This window comes from Seriola aureovittata, chromosome 16 (assembly GCF_021018895.1).
Source record: "Seriola aureovittata isolate HTS-2021-v1 ecotype China chromosome 16, ASM2101889v1, whole genome shotgun sequence".
Classification (NCBI taxonomy): domain Eukaryota; kingdom Metazoa; phylum Chordata; class Actinopteri; order Carangiformes; family Carangidae; genus Seriola; species Seriola aureovittata.
The window spans coordinates 16,136,957-16,155,201 of NC_079379.1; the positions used below are offsets into that span (position 1 = coordinate 16,136,957).

The window sequence follows — 18,245 nt, forward strand, 5'->3', positions numbered from 1 at the left end:
CAGTGAAAGCAGTATCATATTACCAATTTCAAGTGTTCTTTTGTTATTTGTACAGCTTCAGTTTGAGTGTTTTTTCGTCATTTCATCTTGCTTATCTGTATAGCTTTTGATTTTACTGTCTTCCATTCCTCTCACATTGTCTTCTTTTCTGTGAAGCATCTCATGTATGTAATGAGCTGCAGGGTTACAAGATTCGACATGGATGCAACCCAACACCTGGCTGTTTGTCATATCTTTTATTGCGGCCATATTTTAAGTAAAATGTGAAAATCAATGTTTCTGTTCTTTCACTCAGCAATATAGGAGCACAGAAAAGAAAAACATAATTACGTTTCAGAGTGAGGTCTATTTTAGTTTCAGGGTCACTCCAAATGCCGGGACACTTCTCGATGCTACATTAGCCCAAAAAAAAAAAAAAGAAAAGACAAGAAAAAAACCTGACAAGTGAGGACACACTGAGGACACACAGTGAGCACCTTGCAGGTGGAGCAGGACAGGAGAGCTCTTCAGGAGCATTGAGTGTCACTGAGAGATACAGACACTCCACTTTAAAACCTGTCAATTACTCTTTTCATGTCAAGACAGCCTATTTCTGATGAATGAGAGCAGCGGGAAGGATAACTTCACCTTCACTCGATCCATCTTCTTTTCATCCAGGTAAAAAGTCAAAGAATAGAAAAGCTGCCTAATTTGAATTCCCTATAGAAAACAGATGTGCTGCTAGAGATGAGCAGATTCAAGTCCTGAAAACCAAAGAGGATAGAAGCGGTACCCTCATGTTATAAATAATAAAGTAACAATGTGAAAAAAGTGCAGCATACAATAGGCATTCAAAGAGAATAACATCTCTTCATCAAGTACAAGTGAAATTAAATTGAATGTTTTTTCTGCTGCAGCAAATATCTGCAGTCTGAATCACATGTTCTCACCTTTGAGAAGAAATCAAAACATAAAAGGTCAAAAATTAATATTTTATCTCTTTGTATTCATGTCAGCACAGAAGAGGGTCATGTAACAACCGTTGATGCTCTTCTGAGGGTATTTCTGGATGAAAAAACTATTACTATGTGTTCATATGAAAAAACATGTAGCCTACATGTGTAGAGGAGATGTGTATTTGATGAAAACTGTGAATCAAAAGTATCAGAAAATGATATCACTGCTGAGGTTACAAAAAGAACTGAAATAAGAGGTGCTTTCGTGAACATTTGGTTTGTGATTGGTCCAATCAGATTCAAGTCTAAAAACAGGGTAAAAATTCTACTCCCAGCCACAAATTTTCAAAATATACTGTATGTATACACAAGGTTTACTCATTAGAAATATATTTCAAAGGTCAACTGACTTTATAAAATGTTGTAAATTAAGTTCGCAATTAGTACAGATTTTAAAAATGGGCCAATATAAAGTTAATTCATGAAGCGGCTCGCTTTCATCCCCTCTGGATAAAAAGTGCCAAGACTATCTAAGGCTATCTAAGACATCACAAGGAATGACTGTATCACAGTTTTTCATATTACCTTTAGAACCCTAGAGGGCCGAGGACAAACCAATTTAACATAACAGCTGGATTGATCTTGATTTTGACAACGACGTTATAATAAATGTAGTAAGGGTCAGTAACTTTCATCTATAGCTTACAGGGTCTTCCAGTGAGGCATATTCACATTCTTTAATAATTTTAATTTATTGTTCAATAAATTCAAATTTGATTCAAACATTTCATAATATGTTTAAAATAATTGGCAACTGTTTAAGTTATTGAATTAACTTTAAATTCTCATATGCTCATTTATAAAATCTGTACTAATCGAAAACTTAATTTAAAATATTGTATGAAGCCTTAATCGTTTGACTTCTAAAACATATTTCTTACGAGTAAACTTTGTATACCCAAAAAATGTGAGTATATATATATATGTATGTATATATATACATATATATACATACATATATTAACACATATTAACATTTGTGTGCTCCTTCACAGAAATAACGACACGACCAACTTCCACTGCTGAGGTCATGTGATTTCCTGTCAACTGTGGAGGTGCCTGAGAAGTCTGCCATCGTGTCTGATATCAGGTACTCTTGATTCACCTGGTGAAAGTACATTTACGCCAGTTTTCAGGCTAATTAGCTATCCAGCTACAGCACGCTGAAAAGTACTTTAAACTTACCCGATAATATCATTACAGTCGGTACAGAAGCTGATGTGGTTCTCTCTCTACAGTATCTCTGCTAACTAAACACTGTGCACTTTGTTTCCTCACTGCTGCTCTGCTGTCAGTTACACGCGCCCACTAACCACTTCAGAGGCTGAGAGATAAAATACGACTTTTCCTCTTCCATTTGATGGAAAAAATGATAACCAAAACAAAATGACATTACATTTTTGACCACGGAAGGGGATAGTAGCTTTTCGTCAGGCTTTAGATAAATATTGCCGTATAACTGAGTCAGCTCACTGGCTCGTCTCTACTTGTGTTATTGTTGTTATGTTTTAGCATTTAACATTATTTTTTAAATCTCACTTGTAGCCACTGTAGCCGCTATTCAGCAAATGTTTAACGGTCTCGCTTTGATTAGAAATGGCTAGATAAGCAGTCGAAAACACTCTTAATCTGACCTCTTCTGCACAGGCACACGGACATGACTCTAACTCATACTGTAGACAAACATATCCAGATACATGCACAAAGAAATGATCCATGTTGAAGAATTATCCAGGGAGCTAACATATAATTTAAACATTTTGATTTACTCCTTTAACCTAATTTTAAACCTAAAATGTAGCTAAAGCACCAGAATTACACGGGCTTTACTTTTACTGTCCATGTTGTAATGCTTGCTTTGTCCACGAGGGGCAGCAGAGTCCCTCATATTTTTTCACATATAAATTGGGCACACTAAACAAAAATCCTCATCCTTTACTCTTGTTGCCTTGCTGTCTCTTTTGATCGTCGTTCGCTTTGTTCCTACCAGCTTACTCCATCTTTCGAGCACAATACTGCACATTTTGTTGTTCATCTATTTATTGAGGATTAGAAACATGAAAAACATACCAAAAAAGTTTTTGAAAACATGAAATAATCTTACACACTGAATAATAAAAGATTTATATAAACCATTGAAAACACTAAGGCTACTGTAGTAAACCACTATGAAACCTTTATGAACAATATCCTCAGCAGTCGCTGTCGTTGGCACCATTCTAGGAGAGCATGTTCACGTGTAGATGTTCATTTTGTGCTTGTGTGAGCAGTAACCTGAGCTTTGAGACGTTTGTTATCTATATAAAGGTGTGAATGTGAGGCTGCAGCGACTACACAGTGATTAATGTTTGCATTTTCATGCATCCATGTCTGAGTTTGATTGAGTGTGGTATACAAAACTGTCCCAGTTCTTGCTTTCTGGCTCCAGGGACCAGGACCAGGTGCTATGCTTCCTCTAGGTATAAATGTGTGTGGGGGGGCAGGGTACAAAACTTGATGATGGATGGATGGATAAATTATATATAAATCACTAATAAGAGTTAGAGTCAGGATGGACAAATCAGTGGATAGGTTAGATCATGACAGATGTTCGGGCGTTTGAATTTATAGATGCTGGGCCAGACTGGGTGGAGGCCTGGTCAGGAGAGTGGTGGCAGTGATCGGGTGCTGACTGGGCTGTACTTCATCCTGCATGATGGTGATGGAGGGGGCTGGGTAAGATGAGGTGAGGAGGGGGATGGATGAATGTGTCCACTCTGGTAGTCTCCCCCACTCCAAGAGCGCTCTGAGCCTGGATCTTGAGATCGACCTCTGGGCCTCCGTAGCTGAGGCGGGGTGGAAGCGGAGGTGGGCATGCATCTATACTGGGCAGGAGAGTGGTGGGAGGACGGATGGTAGGTAGGGGAAGAATAGCACCCAGGTGCAGAATGACGAATGGGTGACGGGTGGTGACCAAGTGAGGGGTGACGGCCAGGTGAGGAGTGCCTTCCACACAACGGCTCACGGTAAATGGATGGGTGCTCCTTGGCGTGTCTGGGTGATTTGGGTGACTTGGGCACCTTGGTCGACTTGGGTGTCTTAGGTGTTTTGGGCGATTTGGGTGATTTGGGGATGGGATAAGAGGTGGAGTAAGAGTTTGCACAGTGAGTGGGAGGGGCATGGCTGGGAGAAGTGGGGTCTCCATTGTTGGCAACCTTGTAGAGGAAGACGTCATACTGAAGGGGCGGGCTGGTCTCTGAGTGGAGCTTGGCCTCTTTAGGGAGGAGCACTTCCAGGCCAATAGTGACTCCATCCTGATGTGAAAATATGGCAAGTAGAGAAAGATGCAACAATGCAGGGAGAGTCATAGAGGCAAAAATAATGAAACAAAGCTGTACAGAGATACTGGCATGGATGGATTATGAGACAATGGGCCCCTGGGCACACAGACAGTTCTGCTTTGGTTCGCCACCAACTCCTCAGGGAAATATCTGACTTTTAAGCTGCTAAATTGTCCACTGTGTTCACCGGCTAGTCTGCCATCTAATGCTGGGTAGCATACAAAGAAGTTTCAAAGCTTTTTCATTGGCAAGAGCTTCCTGCTACAGCTGAAAACGATGCTATGATAGCGGAGGGGGGAAACCAAAACAGTGAAATTAAGGTTGGTAAATGAAATCAATGAGCTGAAAATCACTATAAAGCTCTGTGGAGCTGAGGGAAACTGCTGAGTGGGCTGAGAATTCTCTGTGGGTTTATCATCAGGAACAACCTCTTTCACATATGAGCATATGTGATCCATAGTTAATACAAACATATTTTTTATAGCCAGATTAATCAGAACTCTCAGAGTCTGTTATTGATTGTTCAGGCTGGAGATGTATAAATCAATATGTACATTCCTCTACACAGATATACAAAATCCTGTAGAGCATACTATACATATTACAGGAAACTATCAAAAGAAACCTGTAATGTTGGTTATGTTTACTTAAAGCACAATTTCTCTGCTGTACTTTTATTCCTTTCTTGAATTTGAGGCAACTTTTTACTGCACTGTAACATCGTTACCGAATTTATGGTCTATTATTTCTGTCTGTCTGTACTTTATTTTCTTATTCCATCGCTCTAATTTCAGCCCATTTCAATTAACTATTGTCCTTCATATTGTAATATTAAATGTTCAGTTTCTTTGCCTTTATTTGCTATGCAATTTCTAATTTTGATGTTGGCTCATTTTAATCAAATGTGCAGCTGTATTACCAAAAATAATATCAGATCAGACTAGGCATCAGATGATTACCAATATTTATAACGGAGACCCCTGATACCTCAGGTCTGGGCCCAATAGGCCCATTTAGTAATTCATCCATGGATAGAGAAGGGTCAAAACAGATGACAGTACAAATGATCAGAACTAGACATGGAGATATAAAACAAAACAATAATGATACATATATACATATACAGATAATTGTAATGTAAAAAAAAAAAAAAATTGTGAGTTTGAATTGAAATGATGGTGGGCCTCAAATGTGGACTTGTAAAATTAAAGGATTAAAAGTTGGAAGTTCAGAATTTTCTAAAAAGGACAGAGAAATACAAACTCAAAGCAGATAATTTAACTTTCATCTCCATTCATTGTTTAAAAAAAATATAGATCTATAATTGACAAATTAAAACTGAGTAACCTGTGATGTTTTCCCTGCTACGACACTGGGTCTGGTTAAAAAGCTTGCTGTAAATTTTAATGTCTGACAGGGAGAATAAAAAAAGTTGTATTTCAAGCTGTTGCAGTAGTTTCTATTCATCTCGAGGAGCTGTCCATGGTGCTGAATGAGCACACAGTCGCCATTGTGCGTGTAGTGTAATCTGTGAGCTGCCTACTGTGGCACAAAAGCAGGGTCAGCCATGCATTCAATTATTATTAGCATGAGAGCAGTTGGGCAGTAGTTAGCTTCATTGTGAGCAGGCATGCAGAGAAAGGAGAGAGAGAGAGAGAAAGAGAGAGTCTCGAGGGAAAGCAGAGCTCATAGCAACACACAGGGACAAGCTGGATAAAATTAAAAAGATTTATTCCAACCACTGTGAACTATAATCCTCCATGTATACCCAAAAAAGTACAAAAGAACCTGAAGTACATTAAAGTATTAGAAATCACATTGAAAACCAAGACACAGCGTGTGTAATACTGTATGTGTATATAGATTCAAATATCAACTCCAAGCAATTACTTTGACCTCATATAATCTAAACATATCCACTTATTAGCAATGTCAAACATGAATATTTCGCAAATACAGATTCACTTGATTTCCACGTACTTCTTTTGCAAATATTACGTTTTCAGACACTTTTCGTTGATAACACCAATGCATGCGGGCAGAGGGAGAGACAGTAAGGCAGGGCAGGCTGGGGGTGGGGTGGGGGTGGGGGCAGGACAGGAGAGGAGACAATGAAGGAGCAAGAGTTCATTGGTCAAAGACCAAGGCAGGGCATCAGTAGAGAGGAAAGTCAGTCATTAGTTGGTCCAAGCCAGAGATTTTAGACCAGAGTAAAAGGCAGACAGAGAAAAGAAAGGAGGCAGTGGTGCCACTATCTGATCAGTGATGTCATGGCAGCCTTGTAAACAGGACTATTGTGCTTCTCAAGTTGTAACCTAAAACTCATGTTGTGCTTACTTTTGACATTAGGCCTAATTCAAACTTTATAAAACACACAATATGTACTTTTCAAGGTGTAAACAATATTAGCCTATAATGATCTCCTGTTGTTTGTGTGCGCATTGAATATTTTGGTCTGATTCTCTGGCAGCACACTTTGACAGATGGTGACATTATACCAGGTTGTTCTGGAGCATGTTTACCTCGGCATTTTCCTCTGTGTTGTTGGGGGTGTGGTCGTGGACGACAGAGGTCGGGCGATTGTTCTCATGCTTGGGGGAATGAGAGTTGAGGATGTTCATAGACCCCTCTTCCTTGGGTTGCGGGGACTTTGCTGGGTCCTCCTGCTTCTGAGGCTCATCCTGTGAGGACAGTTAGTTACTCTTTACATATGCACATACAAACACACTTTGAGGTACACACACACACATACACAGAGCACATATTACACAGGGTTCTGTAACCTTGAAGTGCATCAGCTCCTCACATTTGCATATCTGAGTGTGGATGTGTGTGCACTTGCAGGGACCTTAAATGCTTTTCTGCTTGTGTCCAAGCTCCACTTAAGACTGATACTGCAGCTTTCCCATCCTAATTTGTCATTGTATAATCACTTGTGTGTATAATTTGTATTTTACATCATTTGAGGGCGTGTAGTATTCTTGTCCAATTCATTGTTTGAGGTTGTCATTTAACAGGACCATTGGGTTAATGGTCTGGCAACTGCTGTGTTACCGCTGTGTTCACCAAAATATGCACAAAATTGATTCCATAAACCTCTGAGGCACATTACATCCCCACAGGATGCCTTTTTACCAACAGGTAAAAAGAAGATGCTATGTGTGTTGGAGGAAGGACATGGGAATCTAAAGTATGTCCAGATAATGGAGTTAGCAGGGTAAATGACAATGTGGAATCCTCAAAGAATTTTGACTAAATTGAATGAAAACTAAAAACTAAACTGAAACCAAAAATGGAAATTTAAAAATACATCTCAGTAAGAACCAAAACAAAATCATATGCCTATCCTGCAGATAGCTTCTGTCATGCTAGAGATGATCTTCTTGAACTGATATGGGTCACTGTATGAACCGATACTCGAACTGCATGCCTGAACCTTTATCTAATCAACTAATCATACCTCAGCCTTTTAAAAAATACCGATCGGCTCTCTGACATTTAAAAAACTGCATTGCAGACTACATGGCTGCAGGGGCTTTTTAGCCTCTAGACCTGACATTTAGAGCATCCGGAAGTCACAGAAACTCGGCGGTAACAACTGCGCCGAAATGCCAGCAGAGCTCTGAGAGCAGTGGTTTATATTAAAAAAGCAAGTCACTTGAACAGTCAATTTGTTCACTCCAGTTAGCCCAGCCAAGTGTGGGTAATGGCCTGAGAATTAATATGCAATTTTTTAAAAATCCATCAATCTGTTCTCGTGTTTGCGAATGCATGTGTGTTAAATGTACGTAATGCATGCAGTAATCAATGAGAGAGCTGTGTTTGTATCACATCAAAACTATTGTGTCTGTGTACATCTGCGTGTGTCAGCTCATAAATGTTCAAACCATCGATTGATTGATATGTCACAGACATCTGAAGGTCATGGGCTTAGCAGGCAGTAAGTAGGGCACCATTGATCAGTCACACTGGCTCCAGTTGGATACAACTCGCTAAACGCCCTTTCACACCAGAGACAACAAGTCCAAAAAGCTTGAGGTCATGCAGGTAAAATAGCGTTGTTCTGTCGATCTCATAAACTTTATGTAACAACATTGGTTAATCTCTATTTATATCTGCCTCTATTAATAAGAATTTCCATTGATTATTGAGTTGAAGAGTTTAGTCATGCCTCAGTAACCTTACTGTATTGGCTTAGTAACCTAGAAAGCCAGTATGATTGATGAATGCCAAACAGGGGCACACATAAATCTGCCTGAAAACACAAACCCCCACACACAGAAACATGGATAGAAATTTAATTAATGCATCAGTGCATACACATTCATATTCACGGACACACACACATGCTTCTACATAATGCATTTCACCTTATAATAGCACTACATGCACAACCTTTGGAGGGGAATTGGGTGGAGAAGGGGGAGACCTGCTGCACTGGGACCCTAAAATGGCTGTCTGAGCTTTATGGGCACAAGAGCGAAGCGAGCAGCTAAAACAAAATGGAGGCTCGGTTTCCTCATTGAGCTTCTCAGGAAGCTGCAGAGGCACGGGTAAGAGAGACAGCAAATGTGGGAAGTTGCGATTTATTCAGACAGGGCTGGCTACATGACACCTCTGAACAACTGATTGCAGGAAGCCTTGCAGGAGGTAATTAATCATTTCACCTACACTGTACGTGGAATACAGATGATACAAGATCGGGTGCAGGAGGAGTTTGTGGAGGTGAGGTTTTGCAGAAAATGGAGAACCAAAATCTGGCATCTAGCAGTTGCACAGTGGATAAGTTCAAAGCAAAGCCAGGGAGAGAAACTGCTGCAGGCAATGTGGATGTTTCTGCTCTGCTTACCTGGAAGTGGTTATAAGGGTTTCTGGGTTTATATTCCCAGGTATAGCTGGTTGTTGATGGCCTCTGAGGGGATCGGTGAGTGTGAAAAGCATTAAACACACACTTATACTGTACATACACAACTCCAGGTGAAAACCCAATAAAATTTATAATTTAATAGGGCATCAAGGCGAGTTTGGTGTGTACATAAGTTAGTTGGATGTTTTCGGTACAGATAGACGGGCATGCACACAGACAGAAAGACAAACGGACGCAGACAGAGATACAAAGATCAAACCACTACTCAAGCTGGCAGAGAGACAACATAGGAGAGAACATAATGAGGAAAAGAGGAAAACAGATGGAGGAAAATTAAACAGAAGAAAAGGGAAAAGACTCAAATGGAAAAGAGAAAAGAATTAAATGGAAAAGAAGAAGAATGGAAGGAAAGAGAGAGGAGAGTAAACATGAGGATAGTTGGGGCATACCTGACAGATAATGTTGTCATAGTACGCCAGGTTGTGAGAGTGAGCTTGGGGAGCGGGCGGAGGGGTGTCACACAGTTTCCTTACGTTTGGCTGCGAGCCGTCGGCTGTTGTGGAAACCGAGAGGCCGTCCGTCTGTGGCTCGGTGCTCTGTGGGCGGTACTTACTGCAGGAGGAAAGAGAGGGAGAGAGAGGTGTGTGATAAATATTTGCAGCAAATGTGTCTTTTTTTTTTCATTTTTTCTGTCTTTCTTTGCATTTGTGTCTTTCCAGGTCCATATTTTCCTGTATTGCTCTGCACAGTGGGAAACTAGGTTTAAAGCCTCTGGGAGACACAAGATGTATCATCACAATCTAAGAACATAAATAATTCAGTGGACACCAAAGATAAGTAAATCAACTCTAAAAACTTTTCACGTTCTCGCCCCCCAGTCACACACACACAAACACACACACACACACACACACACAACACACACACACACACACACACCTGCGTTTCCGAAGGCGCTTGTTCTCGTTCTTGAGGCGGTGCAGCCTCTTGGCAAAGAATACGATGATCATGAAGAGGAGGACGAGCACAAAGGAGGCCACGCCCACCACCACACACAGCACCTGAAACTCAGTGACTGCCCAATCACAGCGCGTGCCTTTGTTCCAGATGTAGTCCTGCACATTGCACCTGGATACAAAGGGAGGTGGGGGGTTAATTAGATTAAGACTGGTCATTCTTTCATCGTTATACAGCTTGGCTTATGAGAGTATTTGCCTTTTTATATTGAATTAAGACTTTTAGCTGGTCAGCTTTTAGTAGTCAACCCTCCTTTCCTTCTAATCTGCTGTATGAAAAAGCCCGAAGCCAAGAGGTTTATCATCAGTGTTTGCCCACTACACTAGCTTATTTACCATATTTATCACTACAGCTTGTTATCCACAGTAAAGAGTGTAAAATGGTACTCAGGGCTGATGACATGGTGTCCTGAGGTCTGTCCAGCAAAGCAGGGATTCGGCCTGCAGCCTAGTCCTTAATGAGATCAAAGGATCAGGACACATGCGTGCGTGTGTGTGTCTGTGTGTGTGTGTGTGTGTGTGTATGTGTGTGTGTGTTTGTACCTTGTCCATATTCCTGTCTTTCTCTGTGCAACTGCATGCGTGTGTTTGAACTCTTAGATATCCCAGTGTGTGTGTGGGTGGGTGTGTGTGTGGTTGTGTGTGTACATGAGTGAGTGTGCGTATGTGTGTGTGTGTGTGTGTGTGTGTGTGCTATTACTCAGCAGGTAAGATCAGATGAGCAACAGTTTACCTCTAAGCTTACAGTGCGGTTGTAGGATTGGACAGATGGTGCTATCGAGGCGTGGTGCATGAGTGAGTGTTCATGTGCATGAGCAGTGTGTGTGTGTGTCTTTATTTAATGTGTGTGTCTTGCTCCCTAACCTCACTGTATTGTCATATTTCTCACACACTTTCTGTGTGTGCATACTGCGTGTATCTACATCAGCCTACCAACACACACACACACCCTTACCCCCTGCCTCCAAAACTGAGCTAATCCTTTGGCGACCCTGCTGTGTTCTTGACGAACCCTCATGACACATTAAGCCAGCCTTCTGTCTTTGTGTATGTGTGTGTTTTCTGTGTATGTGTATGCTTGTCTGAAATGTCCTAAATCTTTTCTTTTGTGTCAGGGGGGAACATACTGGAAATTTTCACAACATAAATTAAAAGGGGGGGGGGGGGGGTGTTAGCTCCAAACAATCCTCCCAGACACTCCTGGTGCTGCTCTCATACTGTAGATATGTATGTCTACCAGTTTTCCTCTAACATGTCACTGCCTGCTTGTAAATGCTGATAGGAAGGTGCAATCCTCCTTGTAATTTAACCAAAGACTAAAAAAACAGCCAATGACATTTAACTGTGGGAAAAAAAAGTGTTTTTTTTCTCACCTGCAGAAGGCTCCCATTCCAGCCACCACGGTGCACACCCCTCCATTGAAGCAGAAATTGGGTTCAATGTCACACTGAGACACACATACCCCTGGTCCAGAGCGTACGAAGCCCAGCCTGCAGCCATCCGTCCCCATGGCACCACCTAGGCCCAACTCATCACCCTTGTCTGGCCCTGGCATAGGAGGAGCAGGTAAGGAGGGCCCGCTGTCTACATTAGGCTTCACCTTGTCAGGAACAACAGAAGTACCAGTAAGGAGCGGATTCTCATCCTCCATGTCGGGCGGCGGTGAAGGGGTGGGCTCAGGTTCTGGTGTAGTATCTAATGCCGAGAGGTCGTCATCAGGGGACAGGTAGTCGTAAAAGTCAGAAAGCGTCCATGCAGTAGGGTCTCCCCCTTTCTGCTTCTGGGGTTTTGGGGCTTTCGCCCAATCCAGAGCAGAATCAGAGGGCACAACATCCGGCGCCGGGCTGTGGAACTCCACGGTGATGACGTCATCGGACAGGGGGTTTCCAGGCTGGTCTGGACCCGCCCCACCGGCAGTGAGCTCCTCCCCAACAGGTGGGTCCTCTTCTACAAAGTCTAGGTGGACACGTTTACGAGAATGGTGATGTTTGGTGGAGCTTAGAGGGAGTTTGGCCCCGAGACCTGCTCCGATCAGGTGGTCTCTCTCTGCTGAGTCATCACTGAGCACCATCCTGGTGTTCAAGGCCTCCTTGTTGACAGTTGACTGGTTGTGGTGATGATGGTGTCTGGCCAGTTGATGCCTCCCTGTAAATTAGACACAGAAAAACATTACAGGGTAGTCCAGTCATTTAGTATTTTACTTCCATAAAATTGTGTGACTCACAAGTGACAAATTTTTAAGATTTTTCAATTTCAGATTTTTCAAAATCATCGCAGCAAAAACTGACTTTTGGTTCCTTATCGTGGATAAAGCTCCGGAAACACTAGATCCCACACTTCCCATAATGCAATAGTGTCTTTTCATTACATCCTTTCTACCTGGAAAAAAGATCACACCAGAATGTAACACCTTCTTTTTATTTTAAAAAGAAATGTCTGAAAGCCCAAGCAAGGATAGCTGTGATGACATCCATGGGGCTCATTTACTCATACCAGCAAAAGCTCCTCCAGAACCAATGAAGACATCGTACAGCTGCTTTCACAGGCGGCGGAGTCCTTCATGTGACAGGTAAACTGACATTGATGTGTAAAATCAATCGAGTGCCCCTTTGACATAATCTTACTGTCAACATCAGTGGCAGAGCAGTGGGGGAGTTTGTCAGGTATTTTTTCATCTAAATATAGAGGACAAAATAACAAAAAAAGGCTCAGAGCTAATCCCATAGCGCTGTCTTTGTTTTGTTTTATAAAGATTGTGGCCAAGGGTGAGACGTGAATAATTGAAATGGATCCCAACAGTATTCTGCAGAAATGCCTTAAGGCTGAACTGACTTTTCACTCTAAATTCAAATGAATTTGACAAACAGTATAAAATAATGCACAAAATTGGTTTAATTGATGTAAAGAAAAGGGGCCTTGCTTTGATTCATGTTTAAGAGCTAAGTGATTAATTGTGAAAAAAATCAGAACAAGAGCTGGACACTGTCATGTAATCAGACTGTGGAGATGTAGGATTAGGAACATTGACTGATTGTCTAATGTGCTCTGGTGACCGAGACTGGGTGAGGATTAGATTAGGATTTAGAGCTATAGGTTAGAGGCTGACTGCAGGCACTTCTCTTCTACTAGGCAGGCTGCAGAGAAAGATGCACACACATAGTCACAGAGGCAGAGAGAAAAAGAAAAAGAGAGAGGACAAGGCGATACAGCCTGACAGGAATTCTTAAAACTTTTTAACATGCAGCGAGTCACCAATGGGCCAGCAATTACTAACTTGTGCTGTGCAGCCAAACATCGTTCAAACCCACAGAACTCTATTTCAAATTCAAGTGCAGATCCAAAAGTTTCCAAAACAAAAAAAAACTTTTGATTTTGTCCTTTTGGACAGAGAAGAGAAGGTATTTCCAATCTTTTTGCTAAGATAAACTAATGGGCTGCTGGCGGATGCTTCATATTTAGCTTACAGACATAAGAGTCATATCAATCTTCTCATCTAAGTCCTGGCAAGAAGGCTCATTTGTGCATCTCCAGAAATGTAAAATAATAAGGGAAAACAAAGGGAACAAGAAAGAAAGAAAAGACCCTGCTGTTGAACAGTTTCGGGAGTATTTTTCTTGCACTAGAAGTACTGCTCCCACAGTTGACTGATTTCCAAAAATCCGCTCCTTCATACTTTTCCACTGGCCTGGTACATCTCATCCAAGTCATCCAAAGACTTGGCTGGACGACATCTCTCCCATTGCCACCCTGAAATCACTGTGCCCAATGAGATCACTGCTTTCAGTGTCTGCCACTTCATTCAGAGCTAATACAAAAACCATCTGAACGTGCCTGGAGTCACGAAGACTAGTGGTGGCTGAGGAACCATGAGATTCACCTCACACACACACACACACACACACACACACACACACACTGCTGTTGCCATGGTGAGATGTAAAGAGGTGCCATGTTGAAAGGAGTGGGGCGAGGGAGATGCAGTGGAAACAGAGAAACCAGTGTTTGCGCGCTCTTTCTCTCTCTTGTTTTTCAATCAATCAGCCAGCTAGTCAGTGAGTGTTGTATGCCAACTCCATCTCTGGGAAAACCGAGGTGGAATGAACTCGAATGCTTCCCAGTTTGTGAAAGAGATAGACATGCTCCACCAGTTAAAACAGATTACAACTCATTCAAATTTCATTTAAAGGTTCAATCTGCCAATTTGTTCCCTGTTGAGACTCAGATGCCACATCCTGTTAGCAGCTGGCAGTCTTGTAGCGATTACAGGAGCAAAAGGGAACATGAAGAGATTACAAGAGCAAGACGAGCAAATTGAATGTATGAGCCCCTGCTTGGCAATTTGATTTCCGTCTTAGAAATGGTGTGAATTGTGCCTTTAACTGCCGCTCAGCTCTTCACCTCTGGCATCACGCTGAGCATGTCACCATGGTAACAAGTTTTACCTGAGGTCACTGGGGCTGACCGAAGCGCAGATTCCCAGCAGCCTACGCCTCACTAGCAGGACAGAGTGGGAATTATGGGTAGGGATGTTGGATGGCGATACAGCTCCTTTTTTCTTTTCTTTTTTTTTAACACATATGTAAACCTGTTAATGGACAGTCGTCACTCAGGTGTTGGTCCCTGCCAGTGGTGGATCCACTTAATTATTTTTACAATAAAACTGTGTTGATTGGTAAAGAAACCTTCGGAAGGTTGCACTGCATGTGTCCGGCTGCTCTGATTGTATCTCTTATTTGTATTTCTAAACCATGAATAGTATTGTCCATCCCCTTCTGTGTGCGTGCGTGTGAAAGTCAGGGAGATGCTGATGATCTGATCTATTGTGACATATCATGAGCTTTCTGGGGCTACAGGGCAGATGGACCTCACAGTGTGCAGTCACTCAGACAGTAGACACACACAGACACACATGTACTTACATGGCAGAGCACCCAAGAGTCTGGATTGTATCCATCTTGCTTTACATGGCCTTCAAGAATAATATGCATTCCTGTATGTTTGTGTGTGCGTGCGTTAGTGGACTGACTGATTGCTTAACTGATCAACAGAATATTAATTAGTAACCATTTCGATAATCTATTCATTGTCATTTTGAAGCAAAAGCGACAAAAATTTAATGACTTTTCACATGTGAAAATGTATTGGTTTTCTTGTTCCTCCTATGAAGGTAAATCATATGGTTTTATAAAACAGGGTGTAAAGTTGGAAGGGTTTCCAATGCTATACAAATTGTAAAGTAATTTGAGGCAAATTTGTGAATTATATTAAAACGATTTGTGGCACAAAACAAGCCCTTGGCATTTTTTTTTTTTTTTTTTTGCTATTTCCTGCATTTTTTAGACTGAACTATTAATTGATCAATCGAGAAAAATAACTGTCAACTGTCAAAAATAAAATATAACTGATAGGTGAGTTTTATACAATCATTTAAAATCATAGCGAGACCTATACATTAAACTACAGGCCTCTAGAGGACCGCTATAGGAATATTAAGGCTATATTTTCCACTGCCTGTTTGTTCTTTTTTATTTTCTTGGTCTATTACTGTCTAAGGGTCACAGTACAATAATGTTTTGTTTTCAAACTATATCGCATTATACCCAGAGGTGTTTTAGCCTACCCTCATTGATATAAACCGGGTGGACAAACTGCCGCCTCCAAAATGACAATTATGTTAAATAAGCACCTCTCTGAAAAAGTTTCACACAAACTGAACATTATAACCTTCATGTATGGAGGATTTTGTTGCACGACTGTTGTATGAGACTGCATTAATTTTAGCTGGATGTGCCTAATAAATTGACAGCTGGGTGCAAATGAAGAATCACCTGTACAATCTTCCTTATTAATTACATATCCACAACCACGTGGTCTCTGGGGTTTAAAGCGAGCGAGAGAGGACGTCAGGCGTTCATTTACCGGTCAATATGTCACAGTGTTAACGCCTGGTTACACATTGAGGGCGAGAGATGCGGCGAAAAGGGGGGGCGATATAGTGGCAGCGCGTGCCCAAGTGAACCCCGGCGACCCTCTGCGTGCACGAGCCACCCTGTTGCTGGGCAGCGGCAGCAGCGCTCATTTCTACATTTCCAGGATTTTTCAGATTTCAGCGAGCGCGCGCGTGTGTGTGTGTGTGTGTGTGTGTGTGAGTGTGAGTGTTAGTGTTAGTGTGTGTGTGAGTGTGTGTGTGTGTGTGTGTGTGTGTGTGTGTGTGTGTGTGTGTGTGTGTGTGTGTGTGCGCGCCCCAACTGATACTTCTTGTGTCCAATTTTCGTTCCCACACTGCCTGCCTTCATCTCTCAAGGGATGGACAGTAGCTAAATAAGAATGGGGTGGGGGGCTCGGTTGTCTCAGGCTTCTCCTGGATGTCTGGAGGAATTCAGTTCATTCAACACCGTGAATTAGCCCCCTGTAGCCAGACCACAGTGCACCTAATCCCGCCTTTGTCTGGGCCACGCACCGCCGCAGCTGCAGTAGCTACTGAGCTGTCAAATGTCTCCGTCTCTCCAATCACCCACAGACCTATATTTTTTCTTCTTTATAAAGACGTGCAGTGCGAGAGCTCATGACATTTAAGACAAGCCAGTTACCCATTAAACAGGTATGTACAGGAGGCAAAGGTTTTTTCTCCTTAATGGACATGAGATTGGCCGGACCATGGCCACAGTCAGTGGTTCAAGTGTTATTAATAATCAATATAGCAGCTCTTAACAGAAGAGAGATCATTTCACACCAGACCATAACATTTACCTGCACATCTTAAGGATTGATCGATAGTCTTTTGAATGCAAATGTATAAAAATGAACCCAATGACATCATTAATGCCAGGATGCAAAGGATCGTTAATGCATTTAAAAGATAAGTGTCCATACTAAACAGAATACACCAGCCTATCAATGCCAAGCAGGTTACTATCAATATATGCTCAAAGAATCCAGTAATGACAATAGAAAGATTATTAAAAATAACCATTAATGCACAAATTTGAAATGTTAGCGTCCCTATGCTGCATAGATGGACAATGTCATTTGTCATTTCCTTCGTCAAAGCCAATGCAGGTGTGATTTGATTCACGCACGTGAGCGCTTGCATGCAACACACATACATGCATACACATACACATTTACACACGCACAGGGTGGGACTCAGGTAGTGCAACGGACTTACCGTGAGCAGACAGGGGGGTGATGACCAGCGAGATGGTCAGTAGCACCTGCCAGGTCCCCAAACGACTGTCACTGCGCGCCATACCGTTGGCTATTCCGTTTGGTACACTGATGCAAACTCTGATCCCGTTCCTCGTTGCAGCGGTCAGATTTTGGACTGTACGATAATCCTCACAGCGGATCCTCCAAAGTTCAGATCTTTCCCGTTTTCGCCATGTCGCCGTTTTCCTTACCAGCGTCTGGCCTCCTTCACAGCTGCAGCTTGTGTGTGTGTGTGTGTGTGTGTGTATGTGTGTGTTTTGTGTGTGTGTGTGTGTACGTCTGAACCGTTTAACGGCTCGGGTTCGGTTCCATTGTGCCCTCTCCTCCACACCTTTTAAGCGCGCGCGTGTCACTTTGGGTCCGTCGACAGCACCGTCAGCACCGCGAGGAGTTGTAGTAGTAATGCGCGCGACCTGCAGAGGGTCTGCAGACGAGATTTTAATGAGCCGGGCTTGTCCCTGCCTGCCTGCGATCCGTTAAGCCTTTCCCTTTGGCTACTAGAGGCGATGAGCGGCAAAGCGCGGTGCGGCGCGGCGCGGCGCAGAACGGCACGGCAAGGCAAGGCGTGCGCGCACTGTGCGTTTGGGTGTCAAAGTGCCAACACACACGCACAGAGAGAGAGAGAAACGCACACACAGAGTAAATGCTTAGCAGTGTCCAGCCTCAGCAGCCTGCTGTAGCTTGTGTAGAATCGGGGTGAGAGGGGGATTTAAGCAGCGTCTGTTGTCACTGGAAGTCAATATGCTCCATTTACACCACTGCTAATGTGTGTGTGAACACTATGTCCAAGTCTCTCTCTCTCTCTCTCTCTCTGGGTGGTGTTTATATGTCAGGGGGT

The 18,245-nt window shown here is 42.4% G+C and overlaps 1 protein-coding gene across 2 annotated transcripts; it reads right to left on the reverse strand.

Moving 5' to 3' along the window:
• Nucleotides 1-221: 221 nt before the first annotated feature.
• cspg5b (chondroitin sulfate proteoglycan 5b) lies at nucleotides 222-18,160 on the reverse strand. 2 transcript variants are annotated; one of them, XM_056399846.1, is made up of 6 exons: nucleotides 17,367-18,160; nucleotides 11,572-12,343; nucleotides 10,122-10,310; nucleotides 9,716-9,794; nucleotides 6,838-6,996; nucleotides 222-4,288 (listed from the first exon to the last, which is right to left on the reverse strand). In XM_056399846.1, exons 1-6 carry the CDS (start codon nucleotides 17,446-17,448, stop codon nucleotides 3,635-3,637), a joined length of 1,935 nt encoding a protein of 644 aa, XP_056255821.1. In that variant the 5' UTR covers nucleotides 17,449-18,160; the 3' UTR covers nucleotides 222-3,634. The 2 variants fall into 2 exon arrangements, with proteins under 2 accessions (XP_056255821.1, XP_056255820.1); XM_056399845.1 differs by having other exon boundaries at nucleotides 9,632-9,794; nucleotides 17,367-18,158.
• Nucleotides 18,161-18,245: the final 85 nt, after the last annotated feature.

Bases quoted from the DNA above. Each gene is read 5' to 3' on its own strand.
- cspg5b (XM_056399845.1), bottom strand. From the start codon at position 17,448: ATGGCGCGCAGTGACAGTCGTTTGGGGACCTGGCAGGTGCTACTGACC. The intron at 10,311-11,571 runs GTGAGAAAAAAA...CTTTGTATCCAG, and splicing joins GGAATGGGAGCCTTCTGCAG to GTGCAATGTGCAGGACTACA. The intron at 4,289-6,837 runs GTAAACATGCTC...TTTTCACATCAG, and splicing joins ACACAGAGGAAAATGCCGAG to GATGGAGTCACTATTGGCCT.